Here is a 24,976-nt window from a genome sequence, read left to right on the forward strand (position 1 = left end):
AATTGTGTCTGCCACATAAAAAATCTTTGCCAGGCTTTATCCACCCCTGTAAGCTGGTTGGGGATTTTTCAGTTTGCTTCCTAGTCTATTTAAGAAGGACTTTTCATCTGTTGCTTTCCCAGAACTGCACAACAGTTACTAATCCTAACCCATTTCCCACCTGAGAAAAAAGACTTGAAACCACAAGCTGCTTCTGTGGCCTTTTGGGGGAGACCAGAGTGCCCAGGCATGTGGGTCCTTCTGCTACAAGACAGTTTCTCAAGTCATTGACAATGACTCCGGGAGAAGCCAACGCTTATAAAAGAAACGCTTTCATGAACAGCACAGATAGCAGGGGATTCTTGATGTAATGAAGTCACTGATTTCATTAATAGGTATTTTTCTTGGTGACACTTTACACATTTTCTTCAATGTGAAATAAATTAATCTAGAAAAGATTATTTTTAAAAGAGCTAACTAATCATTTGAGGCAGAAGAAAATATTTTTACTTTAAAATGTTTAAAGAAATTCTGCACTCAAAAGCTTAAATGTTCATTAAAGCACTAAACTCTTTATCAAGGACCTACAGTATAAATATTCTGATTGCTTAAAGAATGGCATTTATTTTGCTGGGAGCAAGGCTATGGAGGACATAAATATACAGCCCATTACCATGTCTGTCATACTGGAACGACACTACATGATGCCAGCATAGACACATGCAGTATGTATTTTCTGGTCTTTTCACCTCCTCAGCTTCTACATGGATTCTGTCATAAATGAATAACACTTATAGACTGGGAGAGCCCAGAAATGCAGACATCTTACTTTTTGCATTATGCTTCATTCCACCTGCAATTCTTTGCGTTCATTTTTCTTTATGAGTTTATTGATTGAATGCTATTTTGCATGTGGCTGTGAAAGCACAGGCACGTTTTCCCTCCAAGCCAATGTCACTGCTCAACCAACCAGCCAGATCATATGTGGTGAATCAATGTCACCGCACCACAAGTGTTTGCACAAATCACTGTTCTCAACAGCAGTTCATGTCAAGAGAAACATGAAAGGGAGTTTTGAAATGTCTTGTCATGGGCTGAGCTGATGGACAAGGTTTTTAACAAAATATTTTATTTTCTCAGAAAATTACAGTTGTTGAAACTTCCAACTTGCTTTTCATTAAATTGCAGAGGCGGTCCACATATTGCAAGGTGTGATAGCTCTGGTAAAAGAACTGTATAATACTATTTTACATAGTTAACATAAAATAAATGGTGGTGTTAGGAGACACAGATGTGACTAAGCTTTAGTACTACTACTACCACCAAAAGATTTAAATAACATTTTAGAGGCAGCCAGACTACAGTGCCCACGGACTAGATGACTCCATCTGAGTGCTAAGACACATTTTCCTGGTCTTCTGGTCATTACTGATTTTCATAGAAGATTGCTTTCAGAGCTTAGGTAGAGGAGAAGAAGGAAATTTAATGCAAAAAAAGGAGAGGAGGAAAAGTAATACAAGGAAAGGACTATCCAAATGCTGACTGTCAGTCCATGCAAGTGTATCAATATGAGTTTAAGTGTTGATCTTTCGGGCCAGTGGGCCAAATCAAGTTATTCCACCTTGTTGCATGTCCCAGAACTAAATTCAAAGATAATGTTAAGGTTTCCTGGACAGACCTCATAGACAGGTTTTTGAATTTGTTTTAACACAAGGCACTTACTGTAAGGTCTATGAAATCTTCACATTCTGTACAAACATACTTAAAGGAACTCTTGTGTTCCGCAGAAACATTCCTGTAGTTACTTGTAGTTTCACATGCCCAACGGCTTGTCTGAAAAGTCCTTGTAAAAACAAAGTTCAGAAAATCTTGGAACTAGCTGAGCATGGGATGTGAAAACTCTGGAAGCTGGTAACTACTCAGGTTGTCACTGAGAGCTCCAAGTGGCCAGAGCACCTGTGGCTTTTGGAGAGAAAATTCACTGTAGGGACCAAAATGCAGTCATCAGGGTGACCTTGTTCTTCTCTTGTATGCCCAGAGGCAGGCAAATATTTGTATGAAGATGCAGCGTGTGCAGCTATGCAGGGAAATATGGCACACCCAGGTTTTGAAAGCGTTAAGTGAGCAGGGTGAAACATCAGCTCTGCATGGGAAAGGGAGCGGGGGTGGCATCTTAGAGTGCTCTGCAAGATCTGCAGAATACTGGAATCTGCACAGAAACCAAAATTTAGAAGGATCTGGCAAACCTGAGAGCTGCCAGTGACAAATGACATCCTTTTCAGACAAAACACCCTGCTATGAGTCACCAAGTCAAGCACTAAGTTATCCGCTTTAAAGCTTTTGTAGCAAAACAAGCTCTTAGGAGGAGATGCTGAGCAAGTAAGGATGGAATATGATGGAATGGAAGGAGTTTCTGTCAAACATAAAAGTATAAATAGTTGGTAGTGACTGTCTTGAGCTGAGTGATTAAACCCATGCTAAAAATTGTGATTTGTAAGTGGATGGCTCTATATCCTGCTGCAGCCAAATAAACACCACCAAGTACCAACATCAACTTGTTTTCTTCCCTGATCTTCTTAACAAAAGATCTTAGGTTTGCAGGAGAGAGATAGTCATTCCCAAATGCAGGTTGCTCTTTGGGATATCTTTCTCTTTTCCATCCAACTCTTACAGCAAAATGACTCTTTCAAACTTATAATAATCTAGAAATGCACTCACCGAATGTCCCAAAGGAGGTATCACCAACAGCGACCATAACCAGGGCCCACCAAGACCAGCTTTCCATCTCCTTCCCTGGTTTGGGGCCCTAAAGACAGACAGCATGAACTCCTCCCAACTGCACTGTAGACTCACACAAGGTACTCACTCACTTTCCCAAAACAAAGGATATCTATGCAAGTAGATGTTCTTCCTGACCTATTTCTCCTGTCAGTTTACTATCATCCTATTTTCAAGCCAGTGCCCAGGGTCATGGCTGTGTTATTCCTGTCTCAGCTGGCAGAGAACACGAAGCAGCCATTAGAAACAAAGCAGCTCAAGTGCCAACATTAACACAGACTTATATCATTAGTCTGTATAAGCCGTCTGACACTATTTAAAGCTCACTTTGGCAAGACCTATGGACAACAGGCATGCTGGCAACGGGAGGTAATTTAAAAACATGTCTCTGCTCTCCCTGTTCAGCCAGCAATCCTGCTCCAGGAAAGGCTCTGTATTGCTCTTCCGTCTCCATGGGGCAAATCCACTGTGGTTCTCAGGGCACCGCGATGAAGGCCAGAGGGAAATTTCAGTGTCCGTGGCCCAGGGAGAGGATGGTGCCTTCTCCCATCCCAGTCTCTTAGGCAGGCACTTACAGGAGATACCCTCAGGGCAGGAGCCCGGGTACAGGGACGATGGGTCGCGCCTCCTGCACCTCAAGGGGGAACCACTCATTTCATATTAAAATGAAAAGCAAACCTTTCCCTATCCTTATTGCAAAGATTAGGAAATGGAGATATGAAATCAGGTCTCTCTGACACAGCTCCCCACCTATTCACACATTCTTGTCAAACCTGATTCTATTTTCCTCCACTTTGTGCTTTTAAAAATAGCTCTGGGAATGTGGCTTTTAAGTGTTGTAGAGATGGTGACACAATACAATACAGGTCATTTTTTCACTGTTTTGTAGCTGATTAAAATAGAAGCTGCAAAGTGCTACTTACTATAATTTTAATCTCCCACACAAAGACTATTTATCTCTCTTCCCCCAAAGTCAATTACAGGCTTTGTTACTAAAACAGTGAATCAATTTGTAGACATACCAGTCATTGATAACTTTTCAATCTTCTAACCCAGTTAGGCTTATTTAGTGCATATATGTAGGCTCCCAGTTACTAGGCAGCATTTAAATATGAATTAATATTTCTTGCAAGTCTTTGTTATTTTATATTAGAAATACAATGTTTAGAGTTACCCAAGTCTTCCTTTGGAATCCTGATGCTCTAGGCAAATTCTTTATTATTTTGGGGAAGGTGTGTTCTGTAGAAAAAGAATACTTTGGCAAAGTTTTGGTATACACTATAACAAAGAGAAGTTGTAGTTTGTAGAGAGAAATAAACGTGAAGATACAATTATTTTTTAATTATAGAACATAGAGTTTCTCTTTGCATTATAGAATCATAGAATGGTTTGGAAAGGACCTTTAAGATAGTACAGTTCCAACCCCCTTGCCACAGGAAGGAACGCCTTCCACCAGACCATGTGGCCCAAGGCTCTGTCCAACCTGGTCTTGAACACTGCCAGGTAAGGGGCATCCACAACTTCTTTGGGCAACCTGTTCAAGTGCCTCACCACCCTCACAGTAAAGAACTTCTTCCTTATATCTAACCTGAACTTCCGCTATTTAACTTTAAACCCATCACTTCTTGTCCTATCACTACAGTCGCTGATGAAGAGTCCTTCTCCAGCATCCTTGTAGGCCCCCTTCAGATACTGGAAGGCTGCTATGAGGTCTCCACGCAGCTTCTCTTCTCCAGGCTGAACAGCCCCAACTTTCTCAGCCTGTCCTTGTATAGGAGGTGCTCCAGCCCCCTTATCATCCTCATGGCCCTCCTCTGGACAATAATCCTTCCGTAGATGCAAGGTACTATGACTGTTACTAGATTTAAGGGTAACGTAAGAATTTGCAGTAAAATAGGTAAATCAGAATTAGATACAGATTGAGCCAGATACAGCAATTGCCTCTGCATCCTTACAGGTGAGCCTCCAGCAAGTTTATTCTGATGGATGCTTGTAACATTAACAGTGAAACTCTAGGACTTTGTTGATCGCTGTGTCACCATCAGCTTCAATTACAGTAATTTGTGTCTGGTCAGGTGGATCAAAATCGGAGTGATTTTAGCTATGAAAAATGTGCGCACCTGCATATAACTGTTATAGAAATTCTAATCAGTTTGAGTACAAGTATATTCTTTTGTTTTAAATCCCATGGGATCAGAAAGCTCTTTCTTCCTGAGCTGCATAGTCACAATTATTTGTGAGAGATAGATACACTCGTAACAGCTGATCCATTGATACACTTAATGTATCAAAGGAGGAGCTAAATACAAGGAGAAAGGAAAAAGGAGAAAGTTAAATTATCCTTTAAGATTAACTTCAAGGAAGCTGATATCTATTAAACAATTTATTTAAAAACAAAACCAAAACAAAACCTAAACCAAAACCAAACCAAAGCTTTTGGAAACCAGTTCAGCCATTGGCTGTTACCTCTCCCTGGATTCTGACCAAAGAACATGACAGACTTATTTTCTTTGCATCTTGCTTAATTAACATGCCTTTGGAGGTGCAGTGGCAGTGGCAGAAGGGACCACCCCAACACTCACTTAATTCCAGTAAGCATCTTCTGTCCTGCTGCAGACAGGCTTTATCTGACAAGCTCTTTCTGGCTGACTAATGTGCCTTGGGTCATGTTTATGGTAAGCACAGATACTTGTAGAGCAGATATGACTTATTACAACATGTGCCACTTGTAATGAAATTCTGACTCTCCAGGAGAGGGAAAAAAGAAACAAGCAACAGCTTTATAAAGGAACATCTTTCAAGATGTTCTGTTTAGGCAATTCCAAGCATTCCAGCATTTTATTTTCATTCAACAGAAAATGATTACTTTTGAGGCAGGATTGTTTTGTGTTAGAGAAATGCTATAATAAAATACAGTTTCTAATAGCAATATACTATAGAAATTCTGGGTATTTAAGAGCAACACAGCCTTATTTGCAATGAACTGAAAAACTGAAATGACAGAGTCAGTGCTAAGGTCTCATCTTTTTCCTTATTATCCATGTTGTACAGTAATAGATGAGGTGAAGAACGAAAAATGTCAGTGTTTGAATCAGGAGCTCTCAGACCTGTGGCTTTCATCAGTAGGTCACCTACCTGCTCAGGGTTTAAATTGTCAGCAATTATTTTAAGTTTCCATGAAGGAAAATTGCCCCAGAAAAGGAAAATCTTACATTTGCTAACATTGCATTTTAGTTTCGTGAGTCTCCTGTAGTCACTTTTCTGGACACCAGATTTATGTTATCCCTGTATGGCCATTAAAATAACAATTGGAGAATCCTCTTTTTCACTGGTGGTTTTATACTGGGCTAAATAAAATCTTCACTTACACATTAAGTTTTGTACTTTCAGGAGTTGTACCACTGCCATATTATCAGGGAATGACACTCCTGTTACTGCCCTGCACTGACATTCCTCATTCCCATCCCATGACTGTCTGCTGTACCTCACCCTTGGCCACAGCCCTTGTGAGCACAAGCAAAACCATCTCCACCTCTGCCCTCCATCTTGTTGCAGTGACTGCCATGTCTCCATGCTGCCTTTCCAAGCAGAAAGACATGTATTTGTACCTCACCATGCAGAGCTGTGAGCCCAGCATGCCTGGGATGTTCCCTGGGATGCCCATGTACTGTCAGATTGATCTGTGCAGTGTACAGAGGTTTCCAGCTGTTTTGTAGCTGTTTTTCCAAGGAGGCTGTAAAGCATCTGGAAATCCTATCTATTTTTTTTTCCAAATCCTCTAATCTATGTAAGCCATACTTTCAGCTGGGGAAAGACGACATTCCTAGGAAAATTCAAACATGTGTTCTGTCTCCACATCCATCTGGGCTTCCGCATGAACATTAGTTCCTTCCAAAAACATTTAAATCTCTCATCTAAAATTTGACTTGAGAGGTGAGTGGTGATAGCAGGTAGTTGCAGCTACCCATATAGCAGCTAGAAGCGTAGCTCCTGTATCCCATGGGGTAACTATGTGCTCCTATCAGCAGGCAGCGAGCATGCTCTGAGAGCAGCAGTTCAGGAGCTGCTACAGCATTTTTAGGTGATCATTGTAATGTTAGAGGAGAGGAGGAATGTGGGAGGGAGCAGGACATGTTTCTCCTCAGGCTGCCACCAGCAGCTCCAACAACATCTGGTTCAAACCACAGCACTGTCAGGCTCCTGATTCTTCTCCTGTTATATCTCCCACTTCTACATACAAATATTAGCAAATATCAGTCTGTCTCTAGGTCTTCTTTTCTTGTAAGCATTCAGGGTCTGATGAGTTCTACTTACTTGCTTATTCCTTCTGGTCTTCTCTCAATCTGTAGAAGGCTGGTGTGGTTTGGAGCTTGGATCTTCTGCTCTTACCTCAGCTGCAGGATACTGAAGGTGACACCCATTTCTGTGCTGCTCTGATGTTCTTTAGCAACAATATCAAAGGTGCAAAGAGCAACTTTTCTACCTATGACAGCCTGTTTCACCTTTTTTTTGCTTTACTATACATATGTGTTGTCTCCACTTACAGGTCTGCATTTGAAAACATCTTCCATAGGTGGTTTAGTGACACAATTTGTATTAACTCAAATAAGAGTCAAATAGTTTATAAGTTCACAAAACATCAAAAAGCACCCTTTGGCTTTAGAGTTACTAAAGAGCCACCCATTTCCAGGTTGAGCAGATGTTAATACCACAACATCCCAGACAAAGAAGCCAGGCTGGGCTAACAATAATGTGTACTTTAAGGATTGTCCTTACTGCTTTTTGAGGGTGGAGCAATGCAGTCTGCTGAGCTCAGTTGCTTTGTAACCTTTCTCTCAGGACAGGGCAAAAGGGCTGTTAGCTCATCCTAGCTAAAAAGGATCAATCATCTGGAGAGGCCCTACTATGGCTATGAAAATCAGGACAAGTGAAATTCCCCTTCTACAAATTTTGCTTTAACAGCCAGGGTAGGATGATTATACATTCCTCCTTTTCCCTGGCAAGTCTTTTTGGTGCTATCCCACCAAACTGATGATAAGTACAGCCTACATCTAGATTTCTTAAAATCCTTGCCTGAATGAGCGCTGAGTTTTGTTTTTCAGCAGCAAGAATGGGGTGGCTAGGACAACTGCAGATAGTCTGTAGTATGTGCATATGTGGAGAGGAGAGGGTGGCACCAAAGGAAGAACAGCCAAGCAAGAAGAGGAACCGTCTGCAGTGGGAGGGGTGGGTTCATCCACCCTAGAGAGGGATGAAAGCAGAGGCTGAGGGGCCAGGCTGAAGGAGGGTTACCATTACCATGGAATTTACTCCTGGCCCAAGCTTCCTGCAAGCATACACAGCATTACTTTTATCTTTCTTCTCCTCCTTGCAACCCAGGCACACCCCTCACTTTGTTCTCTTATTTGTTATCAAAATACAGAAGTCCTAATGAAGGTTCAAAGGAAAGGATCAGATTTGTAAAGGTATTTAGGACCATAAAAATGCAGATGATCACCTGCACAACTACATCCTACCTTTTCAGATTTGGTGCATGGTTGCTTTCTACCTTATACGAACTAGCAACAATCTGTTATAAAAAAATCTTTTCAGCTTTGTAGTTCCCTGTATTGTTTCGTTGTTGTAAATATCAGATGGTAGCTTTGCAAAAAAGTAGTCTTTCATAATATATAGTTTTATTTTTTATCATTATGCATTCTAATGAATATACCAAATCTAAAAATTCTTTAAGGTCTTTATGCCTGTTCCTTCAGGTTGTAAGACCAAGAGCATGCAGCTGGAGTGTTTCAAGAGGGCATTATTATTTCTTTAGAGTGTAGTTCCTGTTGATTTAAATCCTCTAGATAATTTCCTTGGAGAATGAAGTATTGAAATGAAAATAGATCCATCTCATGAAGTTCTACTTACTACAGTTTCAATTAACTTAGTGTGTAGGTAATGGAAAAGAGAGTTAGATTGTAATTACCTTTTTCAATGTTCAAAGCACCAAAGAAATTGTCAATAACTATACACTTGCAGAGCAACAAGAAAGGTTAAATCTGATACCAAAGTATCCCGGTTACTTTATGCTAGATTTAATGAGAAAATAAAGTATTGCATGTATTCTGTCAAAACATACCATTGTCTGCATTTTGACTGCAGAGTATAGGTTCATTTGGTCCAAGTACCACTCACTACCCACATATACACTTCTCTAACTCAATATAAAAGACCCCCAAATCAATTTTTCATCTAACAGCCAATAGAGCCAAGCGCAGGAAAGAGAATCTTGCATTGTGAAACAAAACACAAAGAGGGCAGAAGAACATTTATCATGAGATCCATCACAGCAAAAGCTACCAGAAATCTTTTGAAGCTCTTTACCAAAGGAAAGGTGATGACTACAAGCTGATTTTGACATGCTAGCTTTTTGCCAAGTAACTGCAGACTATCAGATGTTATAACTGACTTAAAGGTTTTTCTTGTTTGTTTGCTTATTCTCCAACAAAATGATGGGCAAGAAAATTCAGGAACATCATGTACTCTATTATGTGGGACTTAAATAGCAAGGTAGAATCTTTGCAGGTGTTTAACATCTTTGACTCAGATTCAGCCACAAACAACTTACATTAACTGATCTAAGCCATAATTGTATGCCAAGGTTTACAGAAGCCTTAATTGCTAGTAGGTTTGGCATTTATTTTCCAGAAAGACTCTTTATTCACAAAGAAGTTTTAATTATAAAGCTAGGATTTGAAAGTGCAAAAGGAATGTGCCCACTGATTTTGGTGGTGGTGGTGTTCATTTGTTTTTAGAAATCAAAGGCTTCTTGCCAAGTTAGCTGATCTGATAGTTTATTAAAACAAAGCCTAAAGCCCGCTAGCCCTCAAGCAGGGTGATTCCATGGATTAGAGAGTACTTGAAGTCCCATCAGGGCAACTGCAATTTGGCTTACTCAGCCTGAGGAAAAGGGAAGAGGGACTTTCTCCAGAGCCACCCATTCTTATCATCTGAATACCTCCATTTTAAACTGGACAGAAAAGGAAAACTTTTGTGCTCAAACTCCACAAAGTAATGATGTCTCAAGTTAGCCCTGGCTTTACAGACCAAGACAGTAGGCAATTGACTAAATTTACTTCCATAAGAATTTAACTCCAAGGAGCTCTACAAGAAACAGCCAAATCATAAAATTGCTTGGCCAAACTGAAATTTCACATGCCCTAACTCTGCTTGCTTCTCCCTGGTTATTCCTACAAACCGATGTGTATATCTCAAGCCACTTCACTGCAAGATGAAAGCAGTTGTTATGGGAATTGTTAATATGTTTATTTTGGACTGATTTTTCCATTAGCATGACTTTGCAAGTCAGAAAGTGATGCTTCTCCTACAAGTTAGCCAACACGCTCTTCAAACTAAGAACTTGTTTTGACTGAACAAAGCAAGGTACACAGGTCTAGGTACATGATACTTCTTCCTTACAAAAAAAGAGAAGGGCTCAAAAGAGTTGTGCAGTCTTCGATTCCGATGATCATGCTTCTTCGTATGCTGAAAACAAAGCCAGAGAAAAACAATCTGGAGCACAAGAGTCCTCATGTCTCCGTAGTTCGGTAGGTTAAGAGGTTATTGGGCTGTGATCTGCACATACCACTATAAATGTTGTGAATATGCACAGGCAGAAGAGGAAAACGAGAATTATTTTTGCACAGATGTAGCATAAAGCTCATAACTAGAGCAAAAAGTTTCCTGAGAGTACACGTAACTAATCTCTGAGAAAGCTTGTCAAAGGATACAGTAAATTCATCACTACTTGATGGCTTTACATAGAGTGTATTTTCAGAAGATGTGCTCCATTTCAGCTACAAAATATTAAACTCTACAGGATTCATTTACATAATGTGGAAACTAATTCCCTCCTTGGTGGAATTCCCAGGTAGTTTTGTGGCCTCCTGTCAGACAAACAGCTGGATCAGGCCATTGTAATGCTTCTCTTCCCCCCCTTCTCTTCCCCCCGCCTCCAAAATTTAGGCAACGTATATTTTACAAGCAGTAAAGGAGGGTGGAGGGCAATTATTAGTATTTGTCTTTAAGGCAAATGTAAAGCTCCTCTCAGACAACAGATGGCTCCAAAATCCCAAATATATTTTCTTCTTAATTCTTAAGAAATGTGAAAGCACTTAATTTCTTTTTTATTTTAAGCAAACGATCATTCTTTCCTGCTTCAGAAAAGAATGCAGAAATATCCAGCTTAGTAATAATTAATTGCATAAAACTCACAGTTATTGAAGCAAATGTGCACTAGTACATTTCTAGCAACATAATACAACTCTTTTCTATAGCTAGGAAATAATTTCCTTATCCCTGGTCATGCTCGTGGTTCTTTTCCTGGGGACTGGACCTGCACAGGGAAGGTTATTCTACAAGGCTTCTTGAGACTTTAAAGCAAGTTAACATGGTGTATTGGTCTAAACTTTTCAAATTTAGCTAGCAGAGTGGCTGCCAGGAAAATCATCTCAAACACGGGTCATTCTAGCCCAAATCTCTGATTACGTGAGTCTTCCCCAGCTCACGTAAGCACCCTGCCCAAAGAGGCTGTGCTCTAGCATTAGTAGATGGCACTAAAAGGTAGCTTGACAAGATGTCTTTCAGATGAATTCCCACCTTCACCACTATCTCAGTGGACTGTGGACGTAAAAATATCCTCTCGATAATGAAAATTATACAGCGCTACAGTGGCACAGGAGTGCACAGAGCAGTGAGTAAGGAATCCTATATGCAACAAAGAAAACATTAGGTATAAAACACCCACACTACTCTTTGCCTGCACTATAGTTATGATGTGCTTACTCCCACCAACAATGTTGTGGCACTTGCACAGCACTGACCCAGAGGGTGAAGTGCTGTGTCTGAAATCGGTGATGTTCCTGACTGCGTCTCCTTTGTTCTTTTCAAGCTTGTCATTTAAATTTCAATTCAGCCAGGGAATGTTTTGTTTGAGATTTAATGGGAACACAGGAAAATGCAGCATGATTTACATGTATTAAACGTGCAGGTCTGAAGCCCTAAAATTAGAGACTCTTGTCAGCAATAATTGCCCTAACCATTCCTTTTGCATTTTATGTTCACAAGAATATTTCTATGACAATACTTTTAGGAGGGTTGATATGAAAACGTGGAAATCTGGTCCCATTAGAGAAGATCTGAAGGTAACTAAGGGCGGAAACTTTGCAATTACATCTTTGAAAAGGAGTACGCTGGTACTATTAATATGAGTTCATACCAATTTGAATCAAATGTGTAGGATATTAACTTACATCTACTTAAAACCAGGATATAAAGCACAATATGAAGACATTGTTTTAAAAGTGTTTATTTCTTAAGATACAACAATTTTTGCTTTATAAGAACACTGGAGTATCTGGGCAACTAACAATGTGAAAATGGAAGGAACTCCCTCCCTGTTCCTGACACCCGGTTGTAATCCAAGTAAATTGAACTTCACAACATTTCTTGAACACAGTAAAGAACAGTTTTTATTTACAGATCCACAGGTAAGTACCAAAACATCTGTCAATAAAACAATTAGCTCCCAAGTTTTCAGGGTCAGCTCTAGCAACAAGCAGCTTCTCCTTTCAGCTGGAGAAGACATTACCACTCGTATATGTCAAACAACTGTCCCATATCACCACACACTTTAGCAAGTCACAGTGCACTGCTAAATACAGCAGTGCCCCAAAACCCCCAAAAGCACCCCACTCATTTCTGCTCCTGGTAGTGTTGCGCAGTCCTAGCTACGGCAGCACTGCAATGGCAACCATCTGTACAAATCTTTTTCCTCTTGCTTCCTGCACCTCATATCCCAACTATCCTTGAATTGGAAGGAACAGCATGAGGTCCTGAGCATATTCTGAGATTAAGCACAAAAACTTGCAAATTAAGGGCATTTTAGCTACACACCACTAGCTAGGTGCAATCTCTCATGGAGAGATTCTTTTTGTTTGCAAAATGATGCTTCTTAGTAAAACCAATTATCTGCATCCATCTAAAGCATTCTTTTAAGAAGGATGTTTTCCCATAAAGATGCCTCAGCTGACATACAAACTCCACTGAGTCAAAAATAAACCCAACATCCTATCTAACATGAGATAAGCAAGGAGAGCAAAGTATTTCAGGGGAAAGAAAAAATAGGACAGTGATATAGTCAAAGAATTGGAGATAATTGGAAGCAGTAATTTTCACAGACTCTGGCTTTGCCCTTTTTCATTTCACAAAAACTAGATGACACATTTAAAATGCAGGATGTCAACTACTATAGGGCCAACAGACATCGGAGCATTTATATTTTGTATGTGCAACATCCAACTAAAAAGATTATTTCAGAAAATCACCATGTGTCTGTCTCAGAAGTATAATTACTCTGCTTTCCTCAATTTGTCCTCCAATTTTTTTTCTTTTTAGACAGCAATCAATAGAATGAGTATGTGAAGAAAATAAGAATGCTGTGAAATTTAATAATCAAACAGCAGAAGGAAATCTGCTAATTTTCTAAGCAACTACACTGTTTAAACAGTGACGCCACGTCAACGGTAAGCTTTCAAGTTTCATTTTGTTCGCTCAGACCAGACATGAAATTTCCACAAATACCAAAAAAGTCAAAATAGGAAACTTTAAAGATGAGCAAAACTTGCTCTTCTCCTAAAACTTAATGTATGATGTATATTTCAAATTAAATACAATGATATTTTAGCTATACCAGGTACTAAACCAAGCAATCAGCCATGAGAGAACTTGAAGATTTCTAAGAAAACTTAAAGAAAACTATTTTCTCAGAAAGTCTTGCTGACTATCTCTTGAAATCACCCCTGACGTTATGATTTCAAGCAGCTTTGCATTGACCAGTTGGTCACCTCGACAAGATGGCACAAGACTGCCACCTTGTGAAAACAAAACGGTCAGATCTGCATTAACAGGACAAATAGCAACTCTGTCCACAGAGACTACAGAATATGTTTTACTACAATATTCTAAACAATTCATCTGATTTATCTACTCACAAGAAAAGTAACAGATGATAGAAAAATATTTCAGCATGTACATGTTGCTTCTGTGTAAAATTTATCCTAATCTTGAACACGAACGCATGTTGCCAAAGAACTTTAAAGGAACGAAACACAGAATGCTCATGAATAACAGAAAATACAGTTCACAGCATACAGGATTATCAAGCAGACTTCCTATCTTCCCAAATAACAACGGATTTTTAACTAAAATAAAAAAAACCAATGTGTTCAATTATTTGTGGTGGTTTTTTCCCACCTCAAAATAATTCAGCCATGCTGTGGCTATTCAGCTCTTTATTATTATGACAGTTATTAAAAATTACCACCTTTCTGTCCAAGAAAAACTGAACCTGAGCCTTTATTTTTAAACAGTGATTATAAAAAGGTTGGCTATGCTATTTTTGGTTTCATCTTGGACATTTCAACAAATTAGTGCAATTTTTTTTCTAAATGGATAGCTGATTCATAAAATTTACAATAAATTATCATTTTAATGCTGTTGTAAGTAATTTCATTGCCACCTGACATCTGCTGAGGAATTAACCTAAAGTAAGCAATTACGGTTCCACTGAAACCACAAGACCTTGGCAACCTAACCCAGGATAAACACAGTCCTTTCTGCAAGCCTTTGAGAAGAATAAACTATGAACAAACACAACGGAAATATTTCCAGAGCAAAGTATTAAAATCCATTTTCCAAAAGATCATAGAATCACACTGGGTTGGAAGGGACCTTAAAGCTGACCCAGTTCCAACCCCCTGCCCCCGGCAGGGACACCTTCCACTAGAGCAGGTTGCTCCAAGCCCCTGTGTCCAACCTGGCCTTGAGCACTGCCAGGGATGGGGCAGCCACAGCTTCTCTGGGCAACCTGTGCCAGCGCCTCAGCACCCTTATAGTGAAGAATTCCTTCCTATTATCTATGATACTTGCTCCATCATTTTAAAGGATGTTTAACTAATTCTTACACCTAGTTTTAAACACTGCTACTGATATTTCTCAAGTTTCTAAGAGATGTTGATGGAATTAGGAGCCCTTTCTTTATGACTAATAATGATATAATTACAATTATCTTGATTTCTGAGACTGAATCAAGCTAACATTGAATATTTCCTGCAAAGTCGCTGTGGTTCATCACCAAAAGTGAAAACATACCTTTACTCTAAAAATAAATTCTCCTCTCATGTTTTAGGACATTAATTCATGGACTTTCCACTTTAATTTAAGCTTATAGCAACTCAGCTTGCTTTTAAATTAGCTTTATTAATATGTTGAGAATAATTGTACTCCTAAATCAAAATACATAAATCCCACGATAAACTATTACAGCATAATATTGATTTAAAAAAACCCCAACAGTTCACAAACATCTCTCTACATGTAATTGTTCTAGCACCTTGTGATGCGGAGTTCATCAGAAAGGCACTGTGCTCTAAATCTGGGAGCTTTTTGTATTTGCTTTTCTTTACAAAATAAATGCATTAAAGTTTTACATATTTAAACTCGATTCTTTCCACTTGAAACATGGCTGTTATCTCTGTTAAGAATAAGGAGAAAGCATAAATACTGTCTCATAACACTGTTAATAATTGAAGGCATTCAGACACCAGTATCAAAAGACATGCTGGACAAAACACAACACCTGTGGACTGTGTAAGCACAGGAATTTTTAAATCTTATGAAGTGTATGAACATCTGCTCCCCTTCATAAAGCCAAAAAAGAAAACAGATCTAGAAGATAATTCACAGTTCTAAGCAGATGCCCATCCCTTCCCATTTTATCATTCCAATTCGCTCAGTACTAATATTCCAGGACACAAATGAAGTTGTACTGAAAAATGCACATGCTCTCTACCTTGCTTACATTTTTCCTGGCATGGCATACAAAAACCAAATTGGAAGCAGAAGGCATGCAAGACTTCCCCTCCCAAAACTGTCATACTGAAATTACAACACAAGACAATATTCTGGACCCCTCAAGAACTACGCTGGGTCCTCCAGAAGTATCCCATTTCAGGTTTCTCTTGTCCCTTCAACTTGATGAATCAAATAGAGAGTGATCAAAAATGGCTCTCCCTATGGTACACACATTATCAACAAATTAACAATCTGGCTACAGGCCAAGAAGCAAACAGTGACCAAGAAGCAAACATCTTAAATTCAATACAAATAAACCTACTCATTGAAGAGTGGTTTTAAGGTTTCCTTGGAAGAAGCAGGCTGCAAAGACATTGGACAGGAGAACCTGAGTTAACCACACTCTTCATAGTGTTAGTACAGGAAGGAATCAGAGCTGGGACATTGATCTGCATAAAGAAAAGAAAAAAAAACATGACAGTACTAATTTGAGTAAATAACTCCACAGTACTGACCTTTTGAGAAATAATTCCATTTCAGAGTGACTGGCATGGCAATAGTATGATATGTTTGCATGCATTTGTCAGCAGTCTTTTCATTACAGAACAAGAAAGAATTTAAAAATGCTGCACAGCATGTGAAGTTTTGGATCCCCTCCCCTGCCACATGGTTTAGTCATATTTATAAAACGGCTTAATAGTTAACTTTAAGCAATCAAATATTTTTGAGCCTAATTAAAGTCATTTACTGCCAGGAACCATTACAGCCTTCTTTTATTCTCAAGATAATATACTAGATGCTTTTAAAAATATATACATACACGCACTGTATTTTACCTCTGTAATACAAAATATATATTCCCTAGTTCCATTAGATCTGTATATACATGAAAAACATTTAAAAGAACAATGCAGTAATGCCATTAGTATTTCTTTAAGATTACATGTCAAAGATCTTAGAAACGCTCAGTTCAACTGGGGAGTGCACTCATATCCTACATCAGTACAAACCTGTGAACACAGAACCTCAGGACATAAAAGCTTGATTATTTAAAAGGGCATTCATTAGACTGCATTCCACTGTGTAACGACGTACTTCATTCTGACATATATAAATTACTTCCCTCCTAATAGGTCACATTATCAACTGCAATTTATCTTTTGTTGTACAATAACATTTATTCCCCCGAAGAGGGTACATGCACACAGCCTCCACTGTGTTTTCTAAATATCAGTTTGAAATAAAATTTTCAAAATGCTTTAATGATTTAAGAGCCTACATTCTGTTTGCAAAACTCATGTAAGCATTTGTCGACAAAAAAAAATCATGACAATTCAGTGGCATGTAGGAGGTTTTGAAAACATTATACTTTAGTAGTGGTTCATACCTTGGCTGCCAGCAAACCCAGATGGAAATGGCCTGATCCAAGCAGTAAATATGCACCCAGAGGTAACAAAAATGTTAAACATTGATATACTTTGTTTTAAAGAGAAACCTCTGAAACATACAAACTGTCATATCCTCAAGAAAACGTTATATAGTATTCTATTATAATGAAAAATCACCATAAACATCTCTCTTATTTCACATAAATTACAGAAAGGTGTGCTCAAATTCCCCTTCATATTGAATTTTTTAATTCCAGGAGCTCATAAATTCAATATATGGAATACCTTCACATTACAACATATCAGATCTCACATTCAGCTGCAAGAGTATAAGCAAATACCTTACTTCCCCAATTCCAACTGGGGAAAGAAGTCTTTACATAATGAAAAACATATTACTTCATTTCAGAGTCCACAGACCTGAAACAGAACTGGGTTTTCCTAACAGCATGAAGCTATTAAAAAAACAAACAAACAAAAAAAAATCACCACATAAACCTCTGAATTTCATCACTATTTGGCCATTGGAATGTTTTGTTTAGAAAAATATATAAAGTTATGGCATTCACAGCAATATAAAAAGCCAACTCCAGCAGTTGTCTATATAGAGATGGAAATGGAATATTGAGTCTGTATATTAAGAATGGCAAAATAAAGTAACGAAATTCCAGCAATTTTTGAGGAACTGTGACTGCTAATAAACATACAAAATACATTAAGATCCAGAATATAGATTTTGATTTTAGTGTATCAACAAAACTCCAGCAAGAAAATATATAGACTGGAACCAATACATATTTTACCAGCTCGTGTCTTTGGAAGACTTTTCTCCAGACATAAAATGTATAATGTCTGTTATCTGCTAGTAAATACTTATGAACATAGGTAAATTTCCAGATCAGGAATAAAGAGATGGCAGTGATTAAGCTGTACTGCATAGGGTGCTTTCGTAATGACAGAAGGAATTTCCTGATTTTAGAAGGGGTCAATAAATGAGAGAATGAAAAAAAGACAGTAAAGGACAGAAAATAGAACAGCTGAGGAAAGTGCAAACAGGCTTCATGGCTACTTCTGTCACCAACAACTATTCCACCATTGATGAAGACAAAGACAAAGAACCCAGTGACTAATACGATGTATGGCCAAGTTAAAGCAGTAAGTGTAACTAAGTTTTTAGGTGATGTGAGATATTTGATAAGAAACTGCAATATTCTCATCAAATCTGAAAATGATTCTTTCCTGGAAGAAATCTTTTCATCTTTCTTTTTCTGTAACTCTGTCTTCCAGGCTTCATTTAGCTTCTCTGCAACAACATTTCCAGCACAAAAAACTGTCCACACAATATTCGTCTGACGAAACATGAAGCCACAAAATCCAAGGAGAGCTGAAGTTTTATGGTTACCATAAAGGCACATTAAATAGGCAAAAAGAGTAAAAAATACTGATCCTGGATCCGTATAATAAAGGAATGTAAAAAAGTAAAGGGTGGGAAACATTGCAAGTGTTAATGTAGACAAGATTCTCTGGAAACCAGACACAGCCTAGAGAAGAAGCAGAAAAATGTGGTTAGCAATGTTCAACAAAAATAACATAAAACAAACCACCAACCCCCAATAAAGAGTACAATTCTTGAGAGTTCCATTAACACAATATAGTATCTCTTATGCTCTTTGGTTCCATTACTGCAGAAGCACACAGGCTGTATTTTTGTTAACCTCCTGCTATGTTAATGCAGTGTCGGACTACACAATGTTAGTACAGAACATTACTGCAGGCGAGTTAAAAATACGCAACGAAAATTTCTTTCCTATGTCAGGTGTTCACATATCTGTGCCATTAAAATCATTGTGGGAGTATAATTGCTCCCACACCTTGGATAAAAGAGCTAATGGGCCAAGAAAAAAAACCAAAACAACAAACCAGCAAACCAGCAATGTTTTATGCCCCTGCAATCTCATCGTCAAGATTCTGTTCGTTTGTGAGACAGCAGAACACATCATTCCATGCTTTTACTCTTGCCTCTTTTGAACCCAGTCCACAGAGTGGCCAGTTCAAAGTTTCTGGTCTTTGGTGCAGCTTTTATCGTTTATCTTCATTATAATTTGTGAGTTAGAAAATAAACTTCAAAGACGGTAGGAGACCATGCAGTTAAAAGCTCCTCCCGATTATCCCACTCACTACATGATGAAATGCAATTCCCAACATTAAAAAATGTTGCATGATGTTTCTGAATGATGTGGCATGAGGTGAAACAGCCAGTCACCACCTTACAGAAAAGAGGAATAGAGAAAATGCTGAGTTCAAACCCAACAATACGACCACATTTTCTAATGCTTAGACTACTGTCATAAAACCTTTTGTTTTCTTACATTTGTATTTCCACTTCAAAGCATACATTAAGTGTTCCAAAAGTGGAAACAATTTATTGAATTTGACCCAAGTCTGTATAGTCTTATTATGTGCTTAAACATGAAGAATCTCCTGTAAGAAAATACATCAGAAGAAATTTTCCTTAAAGGAATCCTTCAGTTATCAGGGAACAGGAAAAATGTTCTTATGGTTAAAAGTGAAACTGAAGAACTTGACTAAGGTGAAAGATTTTAAATAGGCCATTAATCACCGATTTTACCTTTTAATCACAATTTACCCTCTGCCATGTTGGATTCCCCACCACTTTAAATATACAATATTCTTGTATTTGAGTTGAACTGTTATGGTCTGGATGGGGAGTAAAAGGTAAGAACTGGCTGGCTGGTTAACTGGTCACACTCTACCCAAAGGAGAGTAACAATGAAAGTACCATAGGGATCTATACTGGGACTTGTCCTCTTTAACATCTTTATCAATGACCTGAAGGAAGCAAGAGTACACTCTCATGAAGTCTGCAGATGACACTAAACTCGTGGGACCAAGCAACATGCTCAAGAGCAGAGCTGCCAACCACAGTGACATAGAATGGGGCAACAGAAATATTATGAAATTCAGTGAGTTCAGAAATTTCTGCACCTGGAAAGCAAGAAATCCCTACAATGATACAGGCTGGACACAGAGTAGCTGAGGATCTGCTGCTCTGTGGAAAGGGACCTGGGGGCCTTGTTCAATGAAGTGAACATGAGCCGGCAGCATGCCCTGGATGGAACAGCAATAGCCTCCTGGGCTGCATCAACAAGAGCATAGCAGCAGACCAAGGGAAGTGATTACCCCTCTTTGCTCTATTTGTTAGGCTGCACTTACAATACTACGGCCACTTTTGTGCCCTGTGATACAAAAAAAGCAGCACTAGTAAACTGAAGCAATGGCAGAGAGCCACCAACACAGTTGGGGGTGGAAACACACGCCCTGAGAGGAGAGGCTGAGGGAGCTGGCCTTGTTGAGTCTGGAAAATAGATGGCTTGGGAGGACTGAACAGCAGCCTACCAATACCTCTGAGAATATCACCAGGTGAAGGAGCCAGGCTCCTCAAAGTGGTAGACTGTGGAAGGTCAAGAGGCAACAGGCATAAACTGAAATTAGAGGTTCAGACCGGATGTAAGGAAAAGCTTTTCCACCGTGAGGCCAGTCATGGAGCAGGCTGCCCAGAGAGGTTGTGCAGTCACTCTTCATCCTTGGAGAGTTTTCCAGGCCCCAACCCTGAGCAACCTGATCTGACCTCAGGGCTGGCCTGCTTTGGGCTGAAGGGTGGACCTTCTAAGGTCCCTTCCAACCTGAATCATTCTCCACTTTACAAGTTGAATTATTCTTTGGTTTTAAATATTGGTATGAAACCTGGTATCTTTCCAAAGAACAGGTTTCAGTTTAAAGACAGCTTACAGGGCTTCACTCAGGATTCGGTGGCTGAAGTTTCCTGAAGAGTCTTAAACAATTCCAACTAGATGAGCATTCAGACCTTTGGATAGTAAGTCTATATGCATACTAACTATAAGTTTTATTTCAATGGGACTACTTACAGTTACACACAAGAGTAAATTTTTAGAGGACTGCACCCTGCCAGAGAAAAAAGGACACTAAAAAAATAAAATCAAAACAAAAAACGGAGAAAAGGAACGTGCCTCCTTGGCCAAACTGGTAGCACTACTTGCAGTTATATAAAACTGAGGACAGTTTGCTCACATACATAACAAAATATACACAGAGGCACCAAAATTGCTTGTGCAAGTGCATAAAACATACAAGTACGTAAAATGAATTCTATTTCCACCATACCTTATTCTTCTGATGGATCTTGGACAGAAGTAAATACAATAAATAGAAGTTCCCAGCACTGAAAAGGAGGTTAATAAACCTGAGCATCCCTGTAGAGCACACCACGCTTCCCGTCCATCCACAGAGCCACGCCACGGGCTTCACTATTCCCACCGACACCAGGTACAAGCCTGGCAGTGTAGTAATCATAGGGTCCCACTGCAAAGGGGAGAGAGAAACAGGTTACGGGGCTGCTATAACACAGAAAGGGGACCCGAGACATACAGCGGGTTACACTACACCATGCCCACCCGCGCCCCGTTCTGTTAGCCTGGATGCTTGGTGCATTGCTGGCATTATTAGACCGGAACTTCTGAACACTCCGCATCTTGCACCGCCAAGTAACAGAATCAGCAAGCAGCGTTTTGGGCAACAACGACCACAAATGACTCCCTTTTCGAAACGCCCGCGGTACGTTCACAGAAAGCATCGCTCTGAGTGGGGCGGCCCCGCGCAGCACCTGCAAGAAGCGGCCCTGGCAGTAAGCCTGTGCCTGAGGGACGTGGAACGCCTCGTCCATGTAGGGCCCGCGCTGCCCGCGGTTGACGGCCGCGAAGACCAGGCACGACAGCAGGAACGCGCCGCTCAAGACCGCCGAGAAGCCGTAGGCCTCGGACCGCTCCATGCTGCCGCCGGGGCGGCCGGGAGGGGGCCGCCCTTCCGGGAAGGGCTGGCCGCGGGAGGAGGGGCCTGGCGGCGCGGGCCGCGGCGGAGGCGCTCGGAGGGCGGCGGTGAGGGGCTGCGGAGGGCGGCGGACACCAGGACGGGCCGGGAGGAGCCGGGCGCGGGCGGCGGCTGTCGGGCGGGAAGGGGTGAGGGGAGCGCCGGGCCGGGCCGGGCGGGAGGCGCGGTGTGCTTCCGGCCGCGGTGCCGCTGGCGTGGGGCTTCCCCTCCGCGAAGCGTTGGGAACTGTCTGCGAATGGTGGCGTGTTATTAAAACTGTGTGTTGTACGAGACAGGAGCGGTGCGTGTTCGTGAAGCCGCTGCTCTGGCAAATGGTGTAGGGCTGGTGCTGCTGGGCGCTCCCGGGCCGGCCCTGCGCCATGGAGTTAACGCATCGGCTGGAGCTGTTCCCTGACTGCGCCGTCACGCTCCTCCTCTTCAACCACGTGAAAAATGCGGCTGCTCTAAGGAAAAAGGCCATGGAAGGGTCCATCGAAGGAGCGTTAATAAACCCTGCCATGGTGAGCGAGTGCCTGTGGTCTCCCGTTTGTGCTGCTTTACAGTTCTAAACGCAGCGTGGAAGTCCTCTGTGGGAACTCGGTGAAGAACGACCCGTGCTTGTAATCACTGTCACACGAGTTGCTGCTACACACCTACTTCGCTTTCTCTGCACAAATGCCCCTCCTCTGATTTCATTACGGTGTCGTACAGCGGAAGGGTTCATCTGTGTAAAAGAAAGAGCATTGGCAGGATTGGCCAAAACAGTTGTTGTCTTGGTTCACTTCACATCCTGCTTGGTGGAGCTATTTAAATCTACTTCCATCTGTGAGATGCAGTTCTAAGTGCATAATGTTGTCAAAGATCTAATATTTGGAGCCTTTTTTCTCATTTAAACCCATAACTAGTTTCTCAATCTAGTCTTTTTTGTTAGAATTAGCGAAGCAGTAGTTAGGGAAGATGAAAAAAATAATCTGGAAATTTACTGACTGAAGATTTATTAATGTGATTCTTTTTTCAAAAGATTTCAGTAACCTGATTGAGAGAGTGTAATCTTTATGTCAAATATAACCCCACACAGGAAACAGTCATGACTTTGGAAGAGCAAGAATTGCTAAAGTAACTAGTAGAATACTGTTTTGCTCACTTCCATGATTGCAAACTCATGCTATCAAAGTTTAGTGGTCAGGATTTTTTTTCAGAGTTCAAAATAGGATGTTAAATTTCTGTTTGACTTCTTCTATTGTGCTTTACAGATTGTAGATCCTTTTCAGATTCTTGTGGCAGCCAACAAAGCAGTTCATCTACAAAGGATAGGAAAAATGAAGACCAGAACTCTCAATGCAGAAATTATTTTCAGCCTTTCACCAAACAACAATGTAAGATTTACTGAAAAAATGCCTTTTATTGCTAGAGAAGCTTGCCAAGATCCATGCAGCCAAACTGAATATATGTATTCATTTAACTGTTTACCTGGCTACCAATAGAAGTTACAGCTATTTTTAATAACACTAAGACATTGTTATCTCTTGTAGCTTGTCAGAATTCCATTAATGTAAAACTGACAATTTATATTCTTGGTCTGTTTGACCCTGTCACTGAAAAGTTTGCTCATATATAGTGAGAAAGTGACTCATAATATTTTCTTATTTTTCATCCTTTCTTAGATTTCAGATGCTTTTAAAAAGTTTGGCATTTCAGACAGTGACACCGCAGTGCTCATTGTTCTGGTTGTGGACAAAGAAAAAACTGTGAATCTGGGAGATATAGTATCTCAGGTAGAAGGCCAGCAGGTTTCTCTGGATGAACTCCCCCAACTAACAGACACTGCCAGAGTTAAAAAGGTATGTAGCCAAAATTGATGACTGGTGTGGAGAAAAGTGAACATAACTGCCTTAGGGTCTGTATTTCTTTAGCACAACTGGAAACTTGTTCTTAGTGAACTTGATTATTTCTTACTTAAAATTTTTTTACGTTGAAAAAGTTCTAGTTGTCAGACCCCCAATAGCACAAATTTTAAGTCTTCAAATTCTCAGCATCGTCAGGAAGTTGGAACATAAAAATAAGTTCCAGATTGCTGCCTACCATTCAGGCACTTTTGCTTCCTGTTTTGTCAGGCAAATATTCATTTAATTAAAAATAAATCTCCAGTCCTGAACAGTTTCATAATCTTAAGCACATAAATAGTCCCAGCATGGGTGGCTGAACTACAAATGTGTTGATTAGCTGCTAGAAGCTGCACTGGGGCATGTGTGCTCTTAACAGATTACCATATGCTAGATAAGTATCTTGAAGCATATGTGTTTCACTTCAAGTAACTTAAAATTCAAGTAACTTGAATAATTTTGATCGTGTTGGTCAAAGTAATGATGGGAGACATGAATAAAACTGGACAAATCATAGCATACAACATGTGGAGCTAAAAGTGCTGCTCTCATTCAGTTCCTTAGCTTTTTTTATGTCTTGCCATTTCAGAATTTGCTTGGTTCCTTAGTCCCGATTTTATCTTGCAGTTATGACAAGATTAAAATTTCCAGTGTAACAAGTGGGGGAGAGGGGCAAATCTTGGGTACATATTTTTAGAAGACATGTGATGATTTTTTTCTTCCTTACACCGCTTTTATGTTTTTCTTACTCTTTTTTTCTCTGCAGATGTACAAAGTTACTCCGCAGGAAGAAAAAATCGGCACCTTGTTGGATAGTATTGTTTGCAGAATGTCAACAAAAGACGTTATATGAAAATGTGGAAATAAAAATTTTTTAAAGGAAAAGAAGGGGTTTTAGAGCTGTAAAAACATTTCATTGCAGTTTATTGTGCATTTCAGAGAAAGTGGTGTAGTACTGAGCAGTTTGATGATATCTGAGCTTTAATCATAAATGAGCAAGGTTGAATATGGAGGTAACCAGAGCTGTGTTCTAAGCACAGAGAGAAATCTTGCCGTGCAAAGCAGAATTTTCTGTTGGCATTTCTGTCCATTTCCTTAACAAGATTAAAAAAATCACTTTTGCCAGTACCTTAAGTTGATCTAAACAGAAGG

General features: G+C 39.9%; 2 protein-coding genes across 4 annotated transcripts; one reads left to right on the forward strand and one right to left on the reverse strand.

Annotated features, from left to right (window-relative positions):
- Positions 1-12,087: 12,087 nt before the first annotated feature.
- On the reverse strand, positions 12,088-21,930 carry LOC115605349 (putative Dol-P-Glc:Glc(2)Man(9)GlcNAc(2)-PP-Dol alpha-1,2-glucosyltransferase). Of its 3 annotated transcripts, XM_030479615.1 has the most exons (4): positions 21,739-21,930; positions 21,240-21,437; positions 17,513-18,577; positions 12,088-17,434 (listed from the first exon to the last, which is right to left on the reverse strand). In XM_030479615.1, exons 1-3 carry the CDS (start codon positions 21,901-21,903, stop codon positions 17,522-17,524), a joined length of 1,419 nt encoding a protein of 472 aa, XP_030335475.1. In that variant the 5' UTR covers positions 21,904-21,930; the 3' UTR covers positions 12,088-17,434; positions 17,513-17,521. The 3 variants fall into 3 exon arrangements, with proteins under 3 accessions (XP_030335475.1, XP_030335474.1, XP_030335476.1); XM_030479614.1 differs by having other exon boundaries at positions 12,088-18,577; XM_030479616.1 differs by having other exon boundaries at positions 12,088-18,577; positions 21,772-21,921.
- Positions 21,910-24,712, forward strand: TPRKB (TP53RK binding protein). Its single transcript, XM_030479617.1, has 5 exons — positions 21,910-22,009; positions 22,238-22,462; positions 23,195-23,317; positions 23,606-23,782; positions 24,591-24,712. The coding sequence occupies exons 2-5, from the start codon at positions 22,322-22,324 to the stop codon at positions 24,675-24,677; spliced, it is 528 nt and encodes a 175-aa protein (XP_030335477.1). The 5' UTR covers positions 21,910-22,009; positions 22,238-22,321; the 3' UTR covers positions 24,678-24,712.
- The last annotated feature ends 264 nt before the right edge of the window (positions 24,713-24,976 follow it).

Source organism: Strigops habroptila, chromosome 3 (genome assembly GCF_004027225.2).
Source record: "Strigops habroptila isolate Jane chromosome 3, bStrHab1.2.pri, whole genome shotgun sequence".
In the NCBI taxonomy this organism is placed as follows: Eukaryota; Metazoa; Chordata; class Aves; order Psittaciformes; family Psittacidae; genus Strigops; species Strigops habroptila.

What these genes read in the sequence shown, in the direction of transcription:
- LOC115605349 (XM_030479615.1), bottom strand. Translation starts at nt 21,903, where the DNA reads ATGGAGCGGTCCGAGGCCTACGGCTTCTCGGCGGTCTTGAGCGGCGCG. An exon ending in GCCAGGGCCGCTTCTTGCAG is followed by an intron (nt 21,438 to 21,738) that starts GTGCTGCGCGGG and finishes TCCCCTTTGCAG; the next exon opens with TGGGACCCTATGATTACTAC. An exon ending in AGATCCATCAGAAGAATAAG is followed by an intron (nt 18,578 to 21,239) that starts GTATGGTGGAAA and finishes CTTCTTCTCTAG; the next exon opens with GCTGTGTCTGGTTTCCAGAG.
- TPRKB (XM_030479617.1), top strand. Translation starts at nt 22,322, where the DNA reads ATGGAGTTAACGCATCGGCTGGAGCTGTTCCCTGACTGCGCCGTCACG. An exon ending in CGTTAATAAACCCTGCCATG is followed by an intron (nt 22,463 to 23,194) that starts GTGAGCGAGTGC and finishes TGTGCTTTACAG; the next exon opens with ATTGTAGATCCTTTTCAGAT. An exon ending in ACACTGCCAGAGTTAAAAAG is followed by an intron (nt 23,783 to 24,590) that starts GTATGTAGCCAA and finishes TTTTCTCTGCAG; the next exon opens with ATGTACAAAGTTACTCCGCA.